Raw genomic sequence first — 20,329 nt, 5'->3', positions numbered from 1 at the left:
TTTGGGGAGGCAGTGAGTGTTTCACTCTTCTATTTGAGGGGTTAGCTAACTGTTCTTTCATTTCCTGCCCATGAAGTTTATTTTTCACTTCCTAAATGGGTGAGACCTCATGTTCTCTTCTCTTTCTCAGTTTCTTGATGCCTAATCCTAGGGTGCCTCCCTGAGGATTTTTGTCCCAAAGTATCTGTGGAAACATGTTATTTAGTTGTTTTCTACTCGGGCCTTCTGAAACATTTTTAAAATCAGCTGAAGGATGGCTAAAAGCAAAAGGCAGCCCAGTTATGTTCTTTTGTGGTGAGATCTTAAGTGATTGATGTTAGTCAGGGGCTGAGAAAAGAATCTGAAATGTGGACATTGGCCAGTCTGTGTAGCTGGCATTGGCCCACAGGGCACCTGCCTAGGGGCTATGAATGAGTAGCCTGGAGCAGGAGTGGGGCAAGACTTCTTTTCCTTTCATGGCTGAGTAATATTCCCATGCATGGACAGACCGCGCCTTCTTTAACCCTCATCTGTTGATAGACATCCATTGTTTCCACCTTTTGGCTATTGTCTGCACCCACTTTTGAAAAATCGTTTTCTGTGGAAAATTCCTTAGCTGGCACATGTTCTGGCTGTGTCTGCTCTGCTCCTGAGGCCCACGTGGCCCACGATGCTTTGTCATAATTAACTAGAAAGTCGCCATCCTCTAGCACATTTGGGAAGGCTGCCCTCCTTCGTGTTTTGTCCCATATGTGGGTTCTGGGGGTTTCTGGCCCCTGCGCCCCAGGATCATCATGATGTTGTGTTCACATTGCCTCGTCTGTTTTTAACAGAACCACCTCACCATGCTTGCCGTGGTCCACCCACTCGCCTCCAGTGTGGGCTCCAGCGTGACTTCGACCCTGGCCTCCAGCACTGGCCCCAGGGTCTCCTCCCCAACTGCGCTGTCCGCCCTGGATGCCCGTTCCCTCCCACTAGACCCCATGAGCAACACAGTTGAGTCGGTCCTCGGTGAGTCCCATGCCCTTGCTCCTTTTCGCCTTGGGTTCTTTCCACGTCTGCTGGATTGTGATTTGTGTTTGAGGTTGCTGTTCGTGTGTGAGCTTGCTGTTGGGGAGCTGCCTGCTCGGGACACACTTGGAATGCCCACCTGGTAGAAAAGCCAGATATGTGTCTCCGGCATCTCTCCTTTGGGTTGTGCTGTACCTGGTCACGAAAACAGAGTCCAGCAACACAGGTCCCCCATGGATTGTGGTCCTGGTGGTGGGTGCCATCTGCCCAGAGGCCATAAGGAGGAAGCAGGGTGTTTGAGAAATAAAAATGAAGTGATGGGGCCAGAGAGTCCCTGAGGGTGGGGGCAGTGACAAGGTGGAGAGTGGAGGGGAGCAGAGAGGTGGCCAGAAGGCCACACAGCTGTGAGCCTCAGAGGCCAGCTGTGGGGGGTGGGGTGGCCTCTAGCAGTGGGGAGTCACTGAGGGTATGGGGACTCATGGGGACATGCTTAGAGCCGGGCTTGGGGGAGACCTGCGGTGGCGTGGTTGGGAAGGTGGGTGCCATGGAGACCAGTGAGGAGGCCTCAGTGAAATGCAGGACAGACAGGGGGAGCTGGTTGGATAGAGCTGGGGACTTTTGCTCCCCATGTGGCTCTAGGATGCCCTGAGGCCCACACCCTACAGGGACCAGTGCCACGCTGACCTGAGCCTGTGTCTGTTCTGACAGCTCTGGAAAGGCCTCATTTTCTGGGTAATTTCCAGCTTCTTTGGCTCAGGGCTGGCCAGTGAGATTGCTCTGGGTGAGTCAGAGCAGGCGGGCCACGCACAGCAAGTGCTTAGCCAGCACCCAGGCCCACGACAATGCCTCCTGACTGGAGATAATGTCAGCTGTAACAGCCAGATGGATGCATGCCGGTGGTGACCGCCCCACAGACACTGCTGATAGACATCGGTCATGGAACCTTCTTCACAGCCCACGACCAGTATGTGGCCTTACAGCCGGTGTGGACTCTGCAGCCAGCCACAGTGATGGGTGAGAGGGCATCATCTCAGCTGTCTTTTAGACCACCGGTCAGGAGACATCAGAGCTGGTCTAGTTGCGCACCTCATGAGGACGTCGCAGGAAACTTCTGGAGTGGCAAGTGGCCCCTGGAGGCTCTGGACAGCACTTCCCAGGGTGCTCCTTCCAGAATAGGCTTCCGTGTGCGTGCAGCATTTTTGTGGCTTTTAGTGTAGCTGAGTTCTGGATCCTGTTTCCATTTGGGGTGATATTTAGACTCCTTGACATTCTTCAAAGGTCACTTTGGAGAATGCTGGGGACCTGGGCGTATCCCCCATGGAGCCCTGTGTTCTCCGTTATGGGTTGATATCGTCTCTGAAAAGCTCAAGAGCGCTGGAGTTCATGGCTTGTCTCCCCACGGGAAGCAGTGGAGAGGGCATGTTGGAGCCCACCACCTCAAGCCGCTGCGTCGGGCAGTGGCACAGTGGTGGCCATCAGGCCAGGGGACAGTGTGCCAGTGGACGATGTGAGCTGCTGGTGCATGCTGAAAGAGGCTTTTCTGGACTGTTCCCAGAGGGGCTAGGTGACCATGTTGACCTGCAGTTAGGCTTACTGGTCTACTGTCTGTGAACACATTGAGGCACGAGGCCTGCCCTCCGCATTGTCCCTGGAGTGGGGCCTTTCCTTCCTTGGACGCTCCTGCCTGTGTCTGAGCCAGGACTCAAACTTCTGCCCAACTTCCCTGCCCCTGTCTCTGGAAGTCACATCTTCTTCCTGTAGGGCTGCATATGAGAGGAAGCACTATGCATAAACAGACTCTCTTTTAGGGCTTCACCTTAGAGGGCAGTTGCCTAAAATTGTACATACTTAGTGGGTGGTATTGGTGTGCATTTATTTTTAAGTAAAAGTAAACCCAGTGTTGTTTTTTTTTTTTTCAACCTGCAGTTGGGGGCAAAAAAGTTGTTCCTCTAGAACCACAGAGGTCGCACGAAAGGGACGTGCTGATTTTGATAGGAAATAGCCGCCTGTGCGGGCCTTAGAACTCAAGGCCCCGGGTTTTGCCAAGCTGATCACTCCAATGCAGGTGTTCCCTCCCATCTGAAATTCCGGCACGTGAGCCGCAGGTGAGGCAGGTGAGGTGAGGGAGCGGCCTGGGCCCCAGTGTGACCCCGGTAGACTGACCCTGGACGTGACCTTTGAGGTCAGGGCCGTGCCTTGCCCTCCCTGGCCCCGTTGGGTATGGCCCGCCCCCATAACTGGCAGTAGTGTGGAATGCGTCCCTTACTGAGCAGAGAACACGGCCCGGGGCTCAGGCTGGAGCGCCGATCCCGTCTGTCGCGGAAGGTTCCTTTGTAACTTAAAACCGGGCGTCGGGCTTCGGCTATCTGGCCTGCCGCAAGGGCAGGGCGGGGCGGGACGTCCGAGTCTGAGGGCGCCTGGGCGGGGCCTGAGCGGGGAGGGGCGGGACGGGGCGTCGGAGTCTGAGGGCGTGGGGGCGGGGCCTGGGCGGTGCGTCAGGGAACCGGGTGGGGCCGAGACGCGAGTCTTTCTGACACTTGAAGGCGTAGAGACCTGGGGCGGGCCGCGGTCGGGTGGAAAAGCTGGGATCTCACTTGTGCAGAGCCGGGGGCACGCGCGGGTAAGTCACGCGGATCGGGCGGGGCCAGGCAGGCGGCGGGGCGGGGCCGGGCGGGTTTGAATCGGCGGCAGTGGTGGCACGGCGGGCGGTGAGTCAGCTTCGCGCTGCGGCTGTAGGTGCGCCGCTGTCAGGTGGGCTCGGGAGGACGTCCAGGTGCTGCGCGCGGGACCCGGCTCCAATGTGGCAAGGTCGTTGCGGTGCTTTTAGAGGCTGCAGAGCTAGAGAGGACGCAGCTGCTCCCATTTTAAAAGCCTGCATCTCATGTGCCTCTGTCGGCGCCTGGCCTCCAGCTGGCGGCTGCCACGTTCCCTGAACGCGGCCCCTCAGGCACCCCGCGCCCTGAACCGCGCCCGCACCCCACAATTCCTGCCCGTCACCCGGCTCCCAGGCCTGTGCCCCTGGCGGCTTTTTTGGAGGGGCTTGCAGCTGCTCAGGGGTTGACCCTGACGGCTGTCCCCCAGGAACTCTTGGTGGGGTGGGCCTCGCCCCCTCCTGAGGACTGGGCGTTGGTCAGGTCGCCTGGCTAGGGGGTGGGTTTCTCTCCTCACAACTGGGGACAGAGCTGGGGAACTTGGGGTCGAGGGAAGTGGCTGTTCGGGACTGGTCTTTAGCTCGTGCAGGTCTGCTGCCTGTCTCCTTTGCTGTCACTCCGGAATCAGACCCGGCCAGGACCATTACTCAGCAGCACAGTGCCACCCAATCTGCTGCTTATGTAACCACTCACCTAGTTCCCGGGCTCAGCTCTTCCCTCCTCCCAAAGCAGTGCACTTGGAATGGGGCATTCTGAGAGATTCAAGACTGGTTTTAGGAGGTGGTGAGGTGTGCAGGGAGAGAAATGCTTCAGACAAAAGTGTCCCCACTGGGCATCCTGAGGAGTAGGTGGTGGGAACTGCCTGGGGGCTGTCCCAGGGTTCCTTCCAGAGTGAGTCCAACCCTGTCCCTCCCAGGCCTTCCACTGTGGAATGAGGCTTCATTTCTGAACACCACTGCTCGAGGGAGGAGTGAGTGTTGGGGCTGGGATGGACATCTCTAAGTGCTTTGAGCTCAAGGACACTATGGCTGGTGAGGTCAGGGTTTATGTGTGAGTGAGCTTGTGCCCCAGTTTGGCCTCATCCCCTGGGGGCCCCAGGCTGTGCCTGGAGCAGATCAGATGGAGAATGGAGTGCCTTGGTGCAGAGTCACAGGCAGGTGTGCCTGCCATCAGATCTTTCAGGGTGAGAAGAGGCTTCTGGGGCAGGTGTCCCCTTCTCAGTCATCCTTGTGCCTTTGTTCAGAAGTTTCTGAAGCTCTGCCAAGGGTTAGCTGCTGTGCTCAAGAGCCTCAGACTGGCCGTTCCTGACCTGACCCAGAACAGCCTGGGACCGAGGGTTCAGTCCAGATGGCTGGACTGCTGGGGGTGGGGACACCCTGGGGTGAGTGGCAGGGGGCGTTGGGGTAGGCAGCAGTGTGGGGAGCTGAGTACCTGGTCTCAGGGTAAGCTCTGTCCACACCAGCAGGAACAGAGCAGAGGCCATTTGGAGTAGGGTTTTGGAGGCTGAGCAGGATTTCTTCCAGGAGTAGCTGGGACTGTTCCTAGTAGATGGAGCTGGAGAGGTCACAGGTCAAGGCCAACCGAGGAGATTGAGACCACTGGAAAGGAAGCTGCCACCGGTGGAGGGGGCAGCAATGGCACGGCAGCCAGGGTCAGCATCACAGAATGCCACTCCCAGGGGTAGGCTGCAAGAAGGATGGGTGGATGGACAGTGGGGAAGCTTCATCTTTTGTCCCTGGGCCCAGTGTCTATTTAGAATCCTGTGGCAGTGGCCTAATTACCTGGGCAGTGTTGAAATGATGTCCTGGGGTTGACAGAGGTCCAGGGAGCTGCCTGACTCTTGTCTGTTGATAAAGCCATAGGGACCAGGAGAGGCCTAAGTCCTAGAAGCTGGTACATATGCACAAGCGGGCAGGTGTGACCTGGGTCAGGCTGTGCCAGGTGTCCTGTCTGCGCTACCATCCTCAGGGGCCCAGACGGGAGGGGGGGGGTCTGAGGGCCTAGGGGTGTGGGGGCCGTCAGGAACAGATAACATCAGACACCAGGTGGGACAGTGCTTGGCCACAGAGACCCCACCTGCATCAAGGAAGGGGTGGTTTTAACAGGATCATCTGAGACCCTGTGTGCTGTCATCTTGGGCCCCACTGCCATCTCCCCAGGAGGCTAAGCTGGGACTTGGGGTGGGGGGGGGGGATGGCCAGGCACACTGGCCACCCAGGTCTCAGTGAGACCTATCTGCTCACTCCTTCCTGAGCCGACTGCTATGCTGCTCCCGCAGAAGCAGAACATTCAAAACTCACTCCAGCCTCAGGGTTTGGGGGTGACCAGCTGTCCTGAGACAGTCTCACGACCGCTAGAGGAGCCCCTGGGGTCGCTGCTGCTCTACGTTGGGTCCTGGGCTGGGAGAGGGGTCTGCATGATGGTGGAGGTGAGGGTGGGTGGTGGGGACTCGGAGGAGGGAGCCCTAGGGAAGAGGGAGGATGGAAGATGGGTGGCCCTGGGTAAGCAGAGCAGTGCCACCCCACCCCACCCCAGTGGGGCAGTCCCCACTGGGCCTGCGGACCTGGAAGAGGGCAGCCCTGGCCTGCAGGAAAGGGTTTGTGGGTTGGCACTGGGGGGTGGGTGGCTCACCAACCCGAGGCTCCTCCGTTCATTTAATGGGCAAGCCGGGGGTGCAACAGGTTCCCTCCTAGACCAGGGTTAATGCCTAGTCACAGGGCCAACACCACACCCTCTGATGGTGGCACTGGAATTGTGGGCCAGAAGGTTCTAGAAGGCAGCTGCATGGCTCTGCTCTGTGCCCAGTGCAGGGAAGGAACAGTTGGGACCACAACATCCTGAGAGAAGAGGGAGTGTGTGCATTCTCCACTACTCTGGAAGGTGTGCTACGAATCTGGGGTCTGTTGTCGCATTTCCGGTCAGCCGTAGTGGGGTCTGGGTTTGTGGTCTCGGCATTCAGCATGAGTGTGACCTAAAGACCCATGTGATGCCCCTGTAAACCAGAAGGGCTCTCTGGGAAATGCTCTTTTTATAGTCAGGTGTAGCATCTGGTCAGTTTTAACAAATGGGGAGAACATCAAGGTTATGGAGTGTGAGGAGAGCAGGCTGGTGGGTGCCAAGCCCAGATGAGCTCATCACAAGGGTGCAACAAGGCCCACTGACTCGAGAACCTGTCAGCACTGCTGCAGCAGTCCCACTGGGTGTGTCAGGGGAAGACACCTTCCTAGGCACCCAGCAGCCCTTACTCTGGCCCTTGGTGACTGGCCAGAAAATGCCATTTGGGATTTCTTCAGACGTCCACAGAGGCAAGCCCCAGGCTTGAGCCAGGACGGTCTCCCAGCCAGTTGGGTGATGCAAGGGTGACGTGTGTTTTGTTTGATAGGTTCGGCTTTAGACATCCACCTTAGTGACATAAACATTGCATCCCTGGAGAGAGACCTAGAAGACGGAGAGAAGAGCGAACTTGGGCTGACAAGTAAGATGCCGGATGTGCAACGCTTTCCGGTGCCTCTCATCACTCTTCCATGAGTTGATGTGGGGCCTGCCAGCTCCTGGGGGTGGGAGGGTCTCTGGGCCCCCTGCCCCTTTTTTTTCAGCTTTTTTGGTGCTCACACTCTCCTCCTGCCTTGTGGTATGTGTCGCTGGCTGGCTTCTGTCCCCTCCTGGTCTGTGGGAGCTGGAGGACCTGCCCAGCCAGCCAGGCTGCAGCCTTTTTCCTCCATGAGGAAAATACCAAAATCGTATCTTATGACCACATTGTATAGAGATGGGTATGCTAATATTTTAAATTAACATATTTTCTTCATGTGATGTTCCATGTGATTTTAAAAGAAACCACTTTCAGGGGCCTCTGAAGGTGCTGAGACCCTGTACCATGGCGTAGCCAGTGGAAATCCCGCTGGAACATGGCTGGTCTGGGGCAGGGGGGGTGTGGTGAGCTCACCAGGACCCCAGCCCACCTCTCCTGATGTGCTACCATCCCCTCCCCTCTTGCAGGTCAGAGACTGCTGGGGACCTCAACACCGGTTACCATTCCAGGCCTCATGACATGCTCGCCGTCCCTGCACTCGTGCTCGTCCCTGTCCACCTCCCCGCTCAGCTTGCTCTCTCAGTCACTGTCGGGGCCACTGGTCTCCTTGGCCATGACGCCCCCCCGGCAGCCCCCACTGCCCCCAAAGTCGGAGCCCGGGAGCCTGGGCTCCTTGGCCGCCTCATACAGCTCCTTAGGTGAGTGGCCAGGCAGTGAGCGGGTGTGGCCAGGCAGTGAGGCAGTACGGTTGGTCATCTGGTGAGGGTGGGCAGGCAGGCAGTAAGCTGGTGCGGGCGTGTGGTGAGCCAGTGCAGGCAGTGAGCCGGTGTGGGTGGTGAGCTGGTGCGGGCAGGCAGTGAGCTGGGGCTGGTGGTGAGCCAGTGCAGCTGGGTGGGCAGGCAGGGGAGGGAGGGACAGGACCTGGGGGCTCTTGAGAGGCACCAGCTGCTTCCCACTGAGGTTAGGACATAGTCCCCCTTCTCACAGGTGAGTAAACCAAGGCACAGAGGCCGCCTCTGCGCACCACCAGGTGTGGACCTTCATGGTGTAGCACCCCACGCAGACTCAGTGGACCTTCCTCCAGAGGGGCTCTGGGGCTTTCTGTTGAGGCTAGCCATGGCTATAATTGGTGTTAGTGCTTCAAACCTGATCAGTTCTCCAGTGTAGCTGGGCCTTTCACAGCAGCATTGAGGTCAGTGTGGGGGTCACTGAGTGACAGTCCTGCATTTTTTTTTTTTTTTTAATTTTTATTGTGCCTTAAGTTTACAAATCAGGTCAGTATCTTATACAAAAACTTATATACACCTTGCCATATACTAATTGCTTTCTCTCCAATGAGACAGCTCAGTTCTTGCCTCTACTGTCTCTCCTCATGTCCATTCGGGCAGCTGCTGACCCCCTCTGCCCTCTCATCCCCCTTCCAGACGAGATGCCAACATAGTCTCATGTGTCCACTTAATCCAAGAAGCTCGTTCTTCACCAGTATCATTTTCTATCCCATATTCCAGCCCAATCCCTGTCTGAAGAGTTACTGTACTCTTTTTAATGTAGTTATTTCTCATTAAGAAATGTTATTTTTTCACATCATTTATTGTTTTAAATGGTTCTGTTTTTAAATGTCTCAGTTTAACTTCTGATGCCGTCGATGTCGGTAGGTACCACCTACTTTGGTGGTGAAAGCACTTCGGGGTCCTCAGAGCACAGGGCGCCCTGAGACCAAAGTTGGAGGGGACTGCTGCTGTGTGTGATGCAGTCCCAGAAACAAAGCCTAATTTCCATTTTTCTTTAAACTCCAAAAGCAATTGGGTTGGGAAAGGGACCTGGTGAGATCAAGGTGGGCGTCTGTGCCATCTGCCTCGCAGCCCCCACCCATGGCATCTCCCCGTGACATTGGTGAGCCGAGCCAAAGGAGTGCCCCATGAAGATGGGTGACAGTGGGTCTGTGTCATCTCCTGTCCCTGTCACCCTCACAGGCTTAAATGGCATCCCCGGGAGCATCTGGGACTTCGTTTCCAGCAGCTTCTCCCCCAGCCCCTCCCCCATCCTGACCACTGGGCCTGTGTCCTCCAGCGGGACCCCGAGCACTGCAGAGCTGGCGTGTGTCCAGAGGCAGCTGGATGAGGCCAAGCGCAGGATCCGGCAGTGGGAGGAGTCCTGGCAGCAGGTGAAGCAGGTGAGCGGGGGAGGGGGGGAGGGGACACGTGGTGGGGGGGCTGTTGGCCCCACTGCGTCTGCCTACTCCACTGGTCTATTCCACCGTGTCCCCCCCCACCCCACCTGTGTGTCCCACCATGTGGCCCCCCAGCCCCATCTCCACTGGTTCCAGGCCTGCGATGCATGGCAGCGGGAGGCCCAGGAGGCGAAAGAGCGTGCTCGGGCAGCCGACAGCGACCGGCAGCTGGCGCTGCAGCGGAAGGAGGAAGTGGAGGCGCGGTGCCGGCAGCTCCAGGAGGAGGTGGAGGGCCTGGGGCTGGCCGCTGCGCTGCCCGTGCTGAGGAGCTATGGTGATCTGGACGCAGCGCCCCTGTCCACACTGCATTCCCTGCAGAGCAGACTGCGCCTGGGCCTGGAGGCAGTTGACGGGGTGAGTCCCATATGGAGCGCAAGGTGGGCCTCCAGGTTGCGGTGGCAACGTCCAAGGACCCGAGGCTGTCCAGTGGTGTGGCTGCTCCCTCTTGTCCACTCAGCCTCTACTTTTGCGGCTGCAGGCCCTGAGAGTGCAGCGTCGGACACCCCTGCACAGCCTCTGCCCGCACCCATGTCCAGGGATGGAGTGCGGCCACCACCTGCCTCTAAAGGAGTCCCTCCACCTGGCCACACTGCTCCTCACAGGTGTCTCCCAGGCATGGTTTATGTTGCGGTACACCATCTATCATTCTCACCTGTCCTGTTCTCCAGCCTTTCAGGTGTAGCACACACTTGTCATGGCCAGGTTGGCTAGGAATCCCCCCACTCCAATCTCCACCTTCTTGGCCCTCAGAGCAGGGGCCAGTCCCACCACCCTGCCCTCCTTTGGGCTGCTCTCCAGGCCTGCCACAGTGCAGTTCCCCCTACTGGTGCTGGAAGGCTGGCACCAAGGCAGGACTGCTTTAGTCTACTTCCCAATGTCTGGCGGCCACAGGTTGCAGGCCCTCTACTGGCCTGGCTGACAGGTCTAGCCTGTCCCCTGGGTGTCTTGCCAGCCACCCTGCCCTGCTGGCCTTGGGCTCGGTCTTGCAGTGAAGCGTCCTCACCTCCCCCCTTACCAGCCTCTGCATGCCCCCAACCCTGGTCACTGTAGCTGGTGGACAGTGCTCTGTGGCCTCCCCCTGCTGCCGGGGGCCTGAGCACAGCCTCTGAGGTCACCCCCATCAACAGTGCCTCCTCCCACAGGTCATTGTCCAGGTGCATGCAAAGCAGTGCCTGGTGTGCCGCGAGCGGGCCCACAGCTCCATCCCGCGAATCTGCCCACATCACGTCCTCTGTGAGCCGTGTGCCACCAGCATGCCTGCCTGCCCCTACTGCGAGGGCCAGCCGGTACAGTGGTGACCCACCTCCTGGAGCCCAACTGATGGTGCAGTGCAGCCATGAGTGCGCCAACAACCCTTGATGTGATGCCCCTGTGCGTTACTTACACCAGCGATTTCGTGGTGTTCCCCCCAAAACCCTTCTTTGTTTCTGCCAGTGGGCTCGGTGTCTGGGGTCGAGCGTACCTTCCCTTGGCTGCCAAGCGTGGGGTGGGCGCTGCCGCCAGGGTTTGCAATCATCTGACACTACTGCTGGCAAGATCAGTAGCAGTCTGATTCTCATAAAAGCACTTTGTAAACGAAGGAGTTTAGATGTTAAAAATTATTATAAGCTGCTTTCTAGGTTTATGTTTTTTTTTAAATATGCGATAATATGAAGCTTTATATGTGTACTGTGAACTTAAAATTATTTCATATCAGTTTGTTTATTCATATAGTATGGTAAATATTAGACTTCGTATTATCAAATGAGCATCTATCTAGTAGTGAGAAATGCTAGGGTTTTTACAGTTTTCAAATTAAGTGCAAACCAATAGTATTTACAAGCAGATGGCGATTATTGGAAGACACGTATACATTTACCTGTATGTTTGATTTATGGAAGAATCTGTTCTCCTGACCGTGTGCACACGCATGCCTGCTGGTGTTGTATGTCCAGCACGTGACGTGGCGTGATAGTTCTCTCGTGCAGCTACATGAGCCGAGGCCACTTGTTCCAAGTGCCTGTGCCTTGCTAAAGAAGTGAACAACGGTCGCTGGGGTTGTTTTCTTCCTTGAAAATAAGGCTGTTAGATCCTAACAGAAAATGTGCAGCAGAAGGGATCAGATGCTTGCATTTCAGTTTTCAGAAGCAGCTGTGTGTGACCCTGCAGTTCCTCAGACCTGTCACAGGCAGTGGTGCTTTGTAACTGTACAGAGGGGCCGCACTGAGAGTGTGTGGCCACTGCCTGGCCCCATTGGCTGTGGTGGGGCCGGCAGGCAGTGGTCTATTCCTGAGTTCATGCATGCAACGATTCCAGCTGCCACTATCCACCAATCTGTCCAGCTGTTGTGATCACAGAACTTACGTGTGTGATCAACAAGGTTTTTGCAGAGAGAAGGCCCAGCCCACCACCTTGGAGCCGGGGGAGAGGCTGCCTCAGCCCCAGGAGCCACAGCAGAATTGTGATAGCCAGGCCCCATGGCAGACTATAGACTGAGACTGTGCACGGTGAGGGTAACTGGAATCCTCTCTGGCCTGGATTGGGGACGTCTTCCCTACAGATCCCAGAATAAGTGAAAGATGTCTGTGGTCTACCCAGACTTTCCACAGTCCTCTTAAGAAAATCTCAGAATCTGCACGGGGTGGCGGGCACAGGTACCGGCGCCTGTGGCCAGGGAGTGACTGCTGATGCATCTCTGCCTGCCTCTGCCAAAGACTTTTAATAGCATTTTTTAAAATGCACAGTGACTAGGTAAGAATTTTTATCAGTGACCAAATGAGAATGTATTTAATATAGTAAGGAGTTAAAAAACCCTTTCTAATGCAACCAACCTGACAGACGAGTTCTATCGTTTTAAAGGAAGAGGACCTCCAACCTTCTGCAGCTAGCCCTCTACTAAACTGACACTCTGCCTGGTTTTTAGTGAATCTACTTTGTTTTTAACAATAGTGATAATGATTTATTAGATCAATATTTAGAAATGTTTCTTTTGTGCTACTGTTATCACTGTTTAAAGTCCTTTATTTTTATTAATATTTATGTACTTGTTTCTCACTTCAGGCCTGTGGGTCTTTGCTGGGATAACAGAACAATGTTTAATATCTATAGCTAGACATTTTCAAATTACATGACAGTGGAGAACAAGTAAGCTTTAGGTCTGTGTATAAGCTACTCTGGTCAGTTCTGTCTCTGGAATTTGGCTTGCTCTCAAGAGGGGAACTCCGGGCCTGATGTTCCAGTGATGCAGGGTCCCAGTGTGTCCTGGAGGGCCTCTGAGTCCCCGCATTTGGCTGGGACCTCAGCTCTGTGAGCACTGGGGTATGAGGGAGACGGACTGCCCAGGTGGGCATTCTGGGGCACTGTCGGGCAGTAACTGCCGTGTGTGATCCTGGGGGGCGGGGGGTTGCTCCCACCCTGCTTCCTCGCTCTCGGTGCTGGATCTTCTGAGATGGAAGCCTCTAAGGAGATCCCGACAGGAGTGTGACAGCGAGGAAGGTGCTGGAAGCCGCCCTGGTGGGCCTCCCCTCCACAGGCTTCAGAGGGGCGAAGCAGGGAGCAGGCATGGCTGCAAGGGGGTGCAAGAGCCCTGTCGTCCTTGTCACCTGTTGTCCCGAGTGTTCCACATGGGTGGTAACGTGCTGCCACAGCATCTAATACTGGTCAGTAGAGAACCCGATTCTGCACAGGCTCTTTGTGTGCATTAACTTGTGGAGGCCCCCAATGTGTAGGTTTTAGTATTTAGATGAAAATGCTATTTGAATGGACTCTTAACCTGGAAGGCAGTATTTATAACGCATAACCATTTACTTGTAGTGAATTGTTTAAAGTTGTTAACACTTGTTTAAATTTTTTACACTACAGCATTTTGCGATGGTTTACAGAACCCTGGAGTTATTTTTATCAGTACAGGGATAATTAAAACCTTGAATCTTTGTTCCGTCTGCATCACTGAGAACAGCAAAGGCGGGTGGTTCCCAGGAGCCGTCCCTCTGGCTCTGAAAGCCTCCTGGCTGTAGTGTTTTCCACGTGCACTGTGGTCCTGGCATGGACCCTTGGGGTCTCATCCTCCTCGCCAGATCACAGGGTGTTCCTGTGAAGTCCCGGGTCTCTGCGCAGCTGTGCTGGGGGCCCATGTGTGGGGGCCTCTTGGCCCAAGTGCTGGGAGCTGGAAGTCTCTGCAGAAGCACAGCTGCAGGTCACAGAGTGGCCCATGCCACAGTTAGGACGTGAGCACGGCCCCGCCCCACTCACCTGCTGCCGTTGTGTGGCAGATGCCATGCTGGGTCAACAACCCTTGCAGCCTCTTCACTTCCTTGGACAGATCCTTGTATGCCTGAGACGGACGTTCAAGGGGAGTCATGCGCCTGTGGGGTGGCCAGCATGTCTCCCATCCTCTGTACCAGGAGGTGGCCCTGGCACCCCTCTGCCAGTCCTTACCTGAGTGCAGCTCTCCAGGGTCTCGAACGCCTGGCCCCACGAGACTTCTTCCAGCCAGGCTGGGTCACTGTCCTTGTGGGCCCTCAAGTAGCCAGCCTCCTCAAAGAGTGACCGCAGCTGCTTTGCGTGGCCCTAGAGGCAGAGAAGGTGGTGGGAGCGCCCAGCACCTGGCTGAGGGGCACCAAGGGAGGAGTCGCCCACCTGTGCTCACCTGGGGGGTGATAAGCTCATCCACCAGGTCCTGCTCCACCTGGTCCCACCTCTGCTGCAGGGTCTCAGGCAGCACCGGGTACACTGTGGCCAAAGGCAGTGGCTCAGCCGAGGCCACTCCTGTCCATGTCCCCCAATACAGTGTGTGGGCGCCGACACACGCTGGCCAAACCACACCCCCCCTTCAACACTCCCCCAACACAGTGTGGGGCAGCACACCCACCCTGGCACCAGGTCCCACCTAGCAAGGCGTGGGGGTGGCAGACGAGTGGCGTCTCGAAAGTCAGTGAGTACACACAGGTGCTAGGCTCTGACACCTGGGCCAGTCTGTCGCGTTTCCCGCATGTGAGCTCCACCTGGGGGTGGAGTGCGGGTGATGGCAGCTGAGGGTCCCGGGCCCTCATCTGCAGCCCTCACCTTAGTCTGCCGGCTCCCATGGGCCCTCACCTTAGCCTGCCGGCTCCTGGAGCCGCAGGAGTCACCATCGCGCATCCACATGCCCATGAAGCTGTAGTTGGCGATTTCCCACTCATGCCAGATGCTGGGGAGGTAGGCAGGTGAGCCTGAGGGCCACCCCCCTACCTGCGGCTCACCCAAGTTGGCGGGCTGGGGCGGGGGTACGGGAGCCTCAGGGCCACCCCCACCCCGCCGGCAGCTCACCCTAGGATCCCACTGTAGGCATTCCAGCGGAAGGTCTGCTCGTGCTGGGTGACATTGTGGAAGGGGCAGAACTCGTACTTGTACCTGGGGGCGCACAGCGTTGTCAGGGGGGTCCCCAGGGCCGGCCCCATGCCGCCGCCTGCCCTGCACTCACTCACGTGGACTCCACCAGACTGAAGCACTTGCTGGAGAGTCTGAGCAGGTGCCTGGGCCCTGTGAGGAGAGGGTGCCGTGAGTGGGGAGGCCAGGGGCTGACAGGGACACATCGCGTGGCACAAGCTCCACAGAGGACGTCCCACCGGGATGTGAGCAGCATGAGCACGCCCCCGACAGCCTGAGGGGGGCCACATAAGAGGAAAGGTGATGAGAGAGAGGCCGCCAGAAGTGCAAGTCCTGGCCTCCATGGCCCTCAGGAGGGGGTACTGCCCCTAGAGCCTAAGAGGTGCACTCTGAGACCTGCAGGTCTCCCTGGAGCCACTCGGAGCAGGATGGAGGCAGCCTCAGAGGACACTGGGGCCATGCTCTGGGAGGGGCCTGGCTGGGCAGCCCATGCTACACCTCACCCACAGAGGGGTCCAGGAGGCCTCTGTGATGGGAATGTGCTGTTCTAAACCTGGTCGGCACTTTTTTAAAAACCTCTTGCCAGTGTTACTTTTTCTATTAAAGTTGAAATAAAAGTGTTGAGTGACTGTTTCCCAGACACCCGACTCCAGGCCCTGCCTCCCAAGTCAAGCCAGAAGAAGCCAGAAACTAGCCGGATGAGCCCCCTGCCCACTCGCCAGGCCCCCCAGGAGTGGGGCAGCAAGTGCCCTCTGCAGCCCTCTGGGTGCTGCCCACTGCTCTACATAGCCTCATCCCCTCCTCTGCAGCTTCTGCGTGGGGGCCCCAGCTCACCTCCAGAGCCTGGACCAGCATGTCTGTGTGGATGGCCCAGACCTGGCCACCCACCCTCTCCCGACTGATGTTCTGGGTGCCTGCCACCCCCTCATGCTATCCTAGGAGGAGGCCATAACCCTGCCCCCCCCTTCCTGTGGGCACCGGGTACGCATGGCCATCATGCAAGCTCCAGGCCCTCCGGCTGGGCCCCCCAGCTCTCTGGCCCCCCTCCCCTACACAATGGCCTCCTGTCTTCAATTCCTGCAGCCGCGGGCATGCCCTGCACCATGGCCCTGCCACAGCAGAGTGTGACACGGTCCCTAAAAACCACACAAAGACTCAGCCTGTGCTCTAGTACATGTGGGCCTGCTCACACTCAGGACAGTGAGTCCACACGCTCACATGCGTGACAGGACGGGGTGCACACACAAGTTCACATGGGTGGGTACATGCTTGGGCTGGGGCTCACAGGTCTGCTCACGGCAGACATGCCTGGACTGGGACTGGGGCTCACAGGTCTACACGTGGCAGACACGCCGGGGCTGGGGCTCACGGGTCTGCACACAGCAGCCTCACTCAAGCAAAGGGAACAGGACAGAGCACTGTGGCCTGAGGCTGGCCTGGCCCAGTGTGGGCTCCCTCCTCCAGGGCATGGTGGTGGGGTCACTGCCCCTCCCCAGCCTCTGCTCGCTCCTGGCCCTCACACCTGCTAAGACAAAAGTGGGCCCTATGCCCGGCCCTTATCCTGGGCACCAGACACTTCAAATGGCCAACTCCCACGCTGGCCTGGCAGGCTCCATGCCATGAGCCACACAGCTGGAGCCACACCTGAACTGAGCACCCTCCCACGGCCACCTCCGGCGCCATCCCTCCCTTCTCCCTGGCCCACATCAAAGACTCAAGTCGCTGCCCTCACCTCCTGCCTGTAGCCCTGGTGATGCTCCCCTTGGCCCTGGCCGTGTTGTCTCTTGATGACGTGCCTTTCCCTTTAACCTGTCCTAAGGGACTGCCCCCCACCACTCTCCACTGGCTGGTGTGGCCCCCGACCTGACTGCACTCAGCTGAGCCCCAAGCCTATTTCCTGCACCCCTTCATCCCACCACGCACTCTCGCCAGGGCCCTCACCCACTGCCAACCCAGTGATAAGCCCTGAACCAACAATGCCAGCCCCAACCCCAGCGCCAGCCTTGCAGGGCCAAAACCACACTAGTGGACACTCACCAACTCAGTTCTGGTCCTGGGCATCTCAAGCTTAGCAGCCCCGGAGCCATCGTCCCCCACCCTCCCTCCAGAATTCAGCTCTAAGCCCCACCATTGCCACTTCCTGAGTCTGCTCATCCATCCAGTCTCACTGGCCCCTCCACCTCTGAGTCCAAGCACGGGTGGCTCTGGTGGACCACCCTGACTAGGCCTGGAGATGCCGATGGCCCACCCCCAACACTGGGCAGGATGTGGAGACAGAAGAGGAGTAAGGAAATGGCCAGAATGACACTAAACCAACCAGACCAAGCAGACACGCAACGCATGTGCCACCCAAGCAGGCACGCAGCACATGTCAATAATAGCACAACACACGCTCTTCTCCAGTGCTCACAGGTCATTCCCCAGGCGAGGCCACATGCTAGACCACAAAGCAAGTCTCAGTAGAGAGGCGGAAACCACATGAAGTATTTTCTCCAACCACCAAACCAAAAACCGATCCTGTTGCCATCAAATCAATTCTGACTCATGACAACCCCATATGCTACAGAGTACAACTGCTGCACAGGTTTTCTTGGCTATAAGCTTTAAGCAAAGGCAGTGTCTAGGCCTTTCTTTCGTGGAGCTACCAGGTGGCTTTGAACCATGAACCTTTAGGTTAGTAGTTGGGCACAAACCACTTGCAACACCCAAGGACTTTCTCCAACCACAATACAGTGAAATCAGATATTAGTAACAAAACTGAAAAGTATACAAATATGTGGAAATTAAAAACACACTCTTAGACAACCAATGAGACAAGGAAAAAATCAGGAAACACTTAAGAGTCGAAGGAAAACGAAAGCACAACATACCAAAACTTATGAGATGCAGCAAAAGCAGTGCTCAGAGGGAAATTTATAGCTGTAAATAGCTACATTAAAAAAGACCACAAATCAATAAATTTACAACTTGAGAAACTGAAAAAAAGAGCAAACCAAACCCAAAGCAACCAGAAAGGAGATAACAAAGACAGAGCAGAAATAAATGAAACCAGAACAGAAAAATAGAATCAATGAAATTAGAAGTTCTTTTGTGAAACAATCAATAAATCAACAAAGCTTTAGTAAGACCGACAAAGAAATGGAAGATGCAAATATCTAAAATCAGAAAGTGGGGACATCATAACCGACCCTACAGAAATAAAAATGATCATAATACTGTGAACAGTTTTGCACCAACAAATTAATCTACGTTAAATGGACAAATTTCTAGACAACGCGTAAGATTCCTACAGTGACTCAAGAAGAAATAGAAGATCTCAATAAACTTGTAACAAGTGCAGAAATCAAATCAGTAATTAAAAAAAAAAAAAAACAAAAAACCTCCCTCCCAAAAAAGAAAGAGTCCTGGACCAGATGGCTTCACTAGGGAATTCTACAGAACATTTATAGAAAAAGTAACCCCAATCCTTCTTAAGCCTTTCCAAAAATAAAAGCAGAGGGAATATTTCCTAACTCATTCGGTGAGGCTAGCACTATTCTGATACCAAAACCAGACAAAGACAACACAAGAAAATTACAGACCAATGTCCCCTATGAATATACATACAAAAATCCTCAACGAAATACTAAAAGTATATCCAAAAGCATATAAAATGATTATACACCACAATAAGGTAGGATTTATCCCAGGAATGCAAGGGTGGTTCAACGTTAGAAAATCAATCAACATAACACACCACATTAAGACAAAAAAAGGAAAGAACCTTATGGTCATCTAAATAGACAAAATAAGGCAGTAGACAAAATACAACATACTTTCATGATAAAAACACTGAACAAGCTAGGAATAGAGGGGAAATTTCTCAATATGTTAAAGGACATTTATGAAAAACCCACAGCTAACATCACGCTCAGTGGAGAAAGACATAGCTTTCCCCTGAAGATCATGAGCAAAACAAGGATGCCTGCTCTCACCACTGCTATTCAATATTGTACTGGAAGTTCTAGCCAGAGCAATTACAAGAAAAGGAAATAAAAAGTATATCAGGAAGGAAGAAGTAAAATTACCCCATTTTGTAAGCGACATGATCCCATATAGATAAAAACCCACTGCCGTCGAGTTGATTCCGACTCATAGCGACCCTATAGGACAGGGTAGAACTGCCTGATAGTTTCCAAGGTTCCAGATTCGAACTAAGATCCCAAAGAATCCACAAGAAAACTACAGGCCTAATAAATGAACTCAGCAAGGTGGCAGGATGCACAGTCAACACACAAAAATCAGTCAGGCTTTTATATGTCAACAATGAGCATCACAAAAAGGAAGTTAGATTTCATAACATGGAGGAATATGGAAGGCATTATGTTGAGTGAAATTAGTCAACTGCAAAAGGACAAATATTGTATGAGACCACTATTACAAGAACTCCAGATAAAGATTAAACACAGAAGAAAATATTCTTTGATGGTTACGACGGTGGGGAGGGAGAGAAAGGGATATTCACTAACTAGACAGTAGACAAAAAATTTTTTTAGGTGAAGGGAAGGGCAACACATAGCACAGGGATAGTCAGTACAGCTGGACTAAACCAAAAGCAAAGAAATTTCCTCAATACAAACCAAAAGCTCTGAAGGCCAGAGTAGCAGGGATAGGGTCTGGGGACCATGGTTTCAGGGGACATCTAGATCAACTGGCATAACAAAATGTATTAAGAAAACGGTCTGCATTCCACTTTGGTGAGAGGCGTCTGGGGTCTTAAACGCTAGCAAGCGGCCATCTAAGATGCATCAACTGGTCTCAACCCACCTGGAGCGAAGAATGAAAGAACACCAAAGACACAAGGTAAATACGAGCCCAAGAGACAGAAAGGGCCACATAAACCAGAGACTCCATCAGCCTGAGACCCAAAGAACTAGATGGTGCCCAGCTACCACCGATGACTGCCCAAACAGGGAACACAACAGAGAATCCCTGATGGAGCAGGGGAATAGTGGGATGCGGATTTTAAATTCTTGTAAAAAGACCAAGCTTAATGGTCTGACTGTGACCAGAGGTATCCTGACGGTCATGGTCCCTGGACCCTTTGACAGCCCAAGATTGGAGCCATTCCTGAAACCAACTCTACAGACAGGGATTGGCCTGGACTATAAGGTAGACAATGATGCTGGTGAAGACTGAACTTCGTGGCTCAAGTAGATGCATGAAACTATGTGGGCCACTCCTGTCTGGTGGCGAGATGAGAAGGAAGATGGGGACAGAAGCTGGTTGAATGGGCACAGGGAACACAGGGTGGAGAGGAGGAATGTGCTGTCTCATTAAGGGGAGAGCAGCTGGGAGTGCCTGATAGGGTGTTTACAGCTTTTTGTATGAGAGACTGACTTGATTTTTTAACCTTTCACCTAAAGCACAATAAATAAATTAAAAAAAAAAGGGGGGGGGGGTTAGGGAAACAATTTCATTTACAATAGCATCTAAAAGAATAAATATCTAGGAATAAATTTAACCAAGACGTAAATTTAAAGACATGAGCACTGAAATCTACAAAATATCACTGAAAGAAATCGAAGAAGACCTAAATAAATG

The 20,329-nt window shown here is 54.5% G+C and overlaps 2 protein-coding genes across 7 annotated transcripts in view; one reads left to right on the top strand and one right to left on the bottom strand.

Moving 5' to 3' along the window:
- UNKL (unk like zinc finger) overlaps positions 1 to 11,070 on the top strand; it is a 31,581-nt gene extending 20,511 nt beyond the window's left edge. Inside the window, exons 10-15 of one of the 5 annotated variants that reach the window (XM_049902899.1) lie at positions 813 to 990; positions 7,024 to 7,116; positions 7,638 to 7,868; positions 9,144 to 9,334; positions 9,476 to 9,754; positions 10,543 to 11,070. In XM_049902899.1, the coding sequence (XP_049758856.1) occupies positions 813 to 990; positions 7,024 to 7,116; positions 7,638 to 7,868; positions 9,144 to 9,334; positions 9,476 to 9,754; positions 10,543 to 10,698 (1,128 nt within the window). In that variant the 3' untranslated portion in view covers positions 10,699 to 11,070. Of the gene's footprint in view, positions 1 to 812; positions 991 to 7,023; positions 7,117 to 7,637; positions 7,869 to 9,143; positions 9,344 to 9,475; positions 9,755 to 10,542 lie in introns of those variants that run through there. The other 4 variants (XM_049902898.1, XM_049902900.1, XM_049902901.1 and 1 more) reach the window with 4 other exon arrangements.
- Positions 11,071 to 11,192: 122 nt separating this feature from the next.
- GNPTG (N-acetylglucosamine-1-phosphate transferase subunit gamma) overlaps positions 11,193 to 20,329 on the bottom strand; it is a 31,743-nt gene continuing 22,606 nt past the window's right edge. The window contains exons 4-11 of one of the 2 annotated variants that reach the window (XM_049902903.1): positions 14,845 to 14,899; positions 14,687 to 14,770; positions 14,474 to 14,567; positions 14,250 to 14,382; positions 14,028 to 14,110; positions 13,817 to 13,948; positions 13,631 to 13,712; positions 11,193 to 13,554 (exon numbers count right to left, since the gene is read on the bottom strand). In XM_049902903.1, coding sequence (XP_049758860.1) covers positions 13,457 to 13,554; positions 13,631 to 13,712; positions 13,817 to 13,948; positions 14,028 to 14,110; positions 14,250 to 14,382; positions 14,474 to 14,567; positions 14,687 to 14,770; positions 14,845 to 14,899 — 761 coding nt within the window. In that variant the 3' untranslated portion in view covers positions 11,193 to 13,456. The remainder of the gene's footprint in view (positions 13,555 to 13,630; positions 13,713 to 13,816; positions 13,949 to 14,027; positions 14,111 to 14,249; positions 14,383 to 14,473; positions 14,568 to 14,686; positions 14,771 to 14,844; positions 14,900 to 20,329) is intronic. The other variant, XM_049902904.1, reaches the window with a different exon arrangement.

The sequence above is a fragment of the Elephas maximus genome, chromosome 12, assembly GCF_024166365.1.
Source record: "Elephas maximus indicus isolate mEleMax1 chromosome 12, mEleMax1 primary haplotype, whole genome shotgun sequence".
In the NCBI taxonomy this organism is placed as follows: domain Eukaryota; kingdom Metazoa; phylum Chordata; class Mammalia; order Proboscidea; family Elephantidae; genus Elephas; species Elephas maximus.
Note: the sequence above shows the minus strand (reverse complement) of the source record. Positions and strands in the feature narration are given on the sequence as shown.